General features: G+C 52.3%; 1 protein-coding gene across 1 annotated transcript in view; it reads left to right on the top strand.

Moving 5' to 3' along the window:
• The first annotated feature begins 892 nt into the window (after positions 1 to 892).
• The window catches only part of TEX13B (testis expressed 13B), a 1982-nt gene continuing 1051 nt past the window's right edge, over positions 893 to 1823 (top strand). The window contains exons 1-2 of the mRNA XM_045298592.1: positions 893 to 968; positions 1275 to 1770. Coding sequence (XP_045154527.1) covers positions 1318 to 1770 — 453 coding nt within the window. The 5' untranslated portion in view covers positions 893 to 968; positions 1275 to 1317. The remainder of the gene's footprint in view (positions 969 to 1274; positions 1771 to 1823) is intronic.

The raw sequence follows: 1823 nt of genomic DNA, 5'->3' as shown, positions 1-1823 counted from the left end.
GAAACAAATAAATCTTAAAAAATTTGTTTTTTAATTTTCTCCCAACCTCCCCTCCCACCCCACTTACCAGATACAACCAATTAATAGTCTGGTTTATATATCTACTCACTCCTTTTCTAAAATCATAAAAATAATCCTAATTAAAGAAATATGTCTTCTTTAATTTCACATGTACTTTCTCATTTAGTCCTGAGCACAGGCTGATAGATTCAGTTATAGCACAAGGTCACAGTTAACAGGCAAAGACAGCACTCAACCTGAGGGTCTGCCTGATTTAATCCTATTGGTTTCAAAAATTCATTAAACAGATCCAGTCAAATAACCTTATAATGTGGAACAACAAAATACTGGGGGTGGGGGGTGGGGTGGAGAAAGCACTATACTAGGATGGTGCAGGGATATGGAAGTAGATCTGAATGGGCTCAAGACCAAAAGGTTTATGCTCATTTAAGGTAACAGTATTCAGTCCTCAGCCAATGAAGAGATAAGGCTGCTCCCTGCCCCCACACTTTTTGTACAAGAGGTCCCGCCCCCTGACCGTTAGGCGGTTGGCGCCCTTTTCTTGTTCTAGAACCTTCCGCCTCCTGGAGCCCCTACGCTCAGCATAGAATAAACCATTAGAGGGGGTTGGCAGACTAACTCGATCATAAGCATTTCATCTACTTGATTCCAAGTCTTTCCTGACTGATCCCCCAATTGTTTTCCCTCGAATTCCTGACTCGCAACCACTTCCCTTGTATCCCAAGGTGTGGGAGGGGGCCTACCCCATGCAACCCCACCAGACTCCACCCCCCTTTTGTCTCTAGAAGTTGGAACAGTCCGAGGCTAGAATTCTGGGGGATTCGCGTTGGCTCCTCCTTTCTGCTGGAGGCTTTGGAAGGAGAAAGGTGCTCTCTCGTTGGGTCTGGTTGGCGTTGGTGTGGCTGTTAGCCGGTGTGGCTGGCGTTAGGGCGACGTTGGCGGGGCAGGTATGGCTGGTGGCTGGTGGGGCTGGCGGCGGGGCAGGTGTGGTGGCCGGTGGGGCTGGTATGGCTGGTGGGGCTGGCGGCGTGGCAGGTGGGGCTGGTGGGGCTGGCGGCGGCAGGGCAGGTGTGGCGGCCAGTGTGACTTGCGGTGGGCGTAGTTGGCCTTATAGTTGTGGTCAACATGTACCTCTCTAGGCCCAAATTGGGATGAGGCCGGGGAGCTTCCCTAAGGCAGTATAAGCCCATCAAGGGCACATGCCTGGGTGGGGGGTGGGCCACAACTCAGAATCGGCTGTTCTTTCTCCGCAGCTCAAAGAAAAAAGCTGCAAAAGCCCCCAGCTCTTGAAAGAGCATGAATCCCCAGGATAATTGTGGTGGGTTCCACCATGCGGAAGTCCTGGTTTTTATCAACCATAAGATGACGAGGCACATTAAAGGCCCCGAATTCTACTTTGAGAATTTGTCTCTGCCCTGGGAAGAGATAGAAGACAAGCTCAAGACCATCTTGGAAGACAACAAGTTGTCCAGCGAGGCCAAGGAGGCTTGTGCCTGGGCCAGCCTGGCCCTGGGCATTCGCTTCGTCTGCAAGCAGAGCCACGCACGAGGGCACCAATTGCAGTGGCTGCACGACTTCGCCAAGCTGCAGAAGTCAGCCGCGCAGGCCTTGTCGGCAGAAGTGCAAGAGCTCACTGGGCAGCTGGAGATGGAGCGCAAGGTGGCGGCCTACCAGATTAAGTTGCTCCAGACCTCCCTGACGGAGGTGCAGAAAGAGCGGGACCAGATGAAGTGGAAGCTTCTCATAGCTGTAAGAGCCATTACCAGTTCGGGTCCTTCCGCCCCTCCCCCTCCACAGCCCCC

This window comes from Echinops telfairi, unplaced genomic scaffold, assembly GCF_000313985.2.
Source record: "Echinops telfairi isolate 266 unplaced genomic scaffold, ASM31398v2 ScPeMD7_7427;HRSCAF=8465, whole genome shotgun sequence".
Taxonomy (NCBI): Eukaryota; Metazoa; Chordata; class Mammalia; order Afrosoricida; family Tenrecidae; genus Echinops; species Echinops telfairi.
This window is presented reverse-complemented; position numbering and strand designations above follow the sequence as displayed.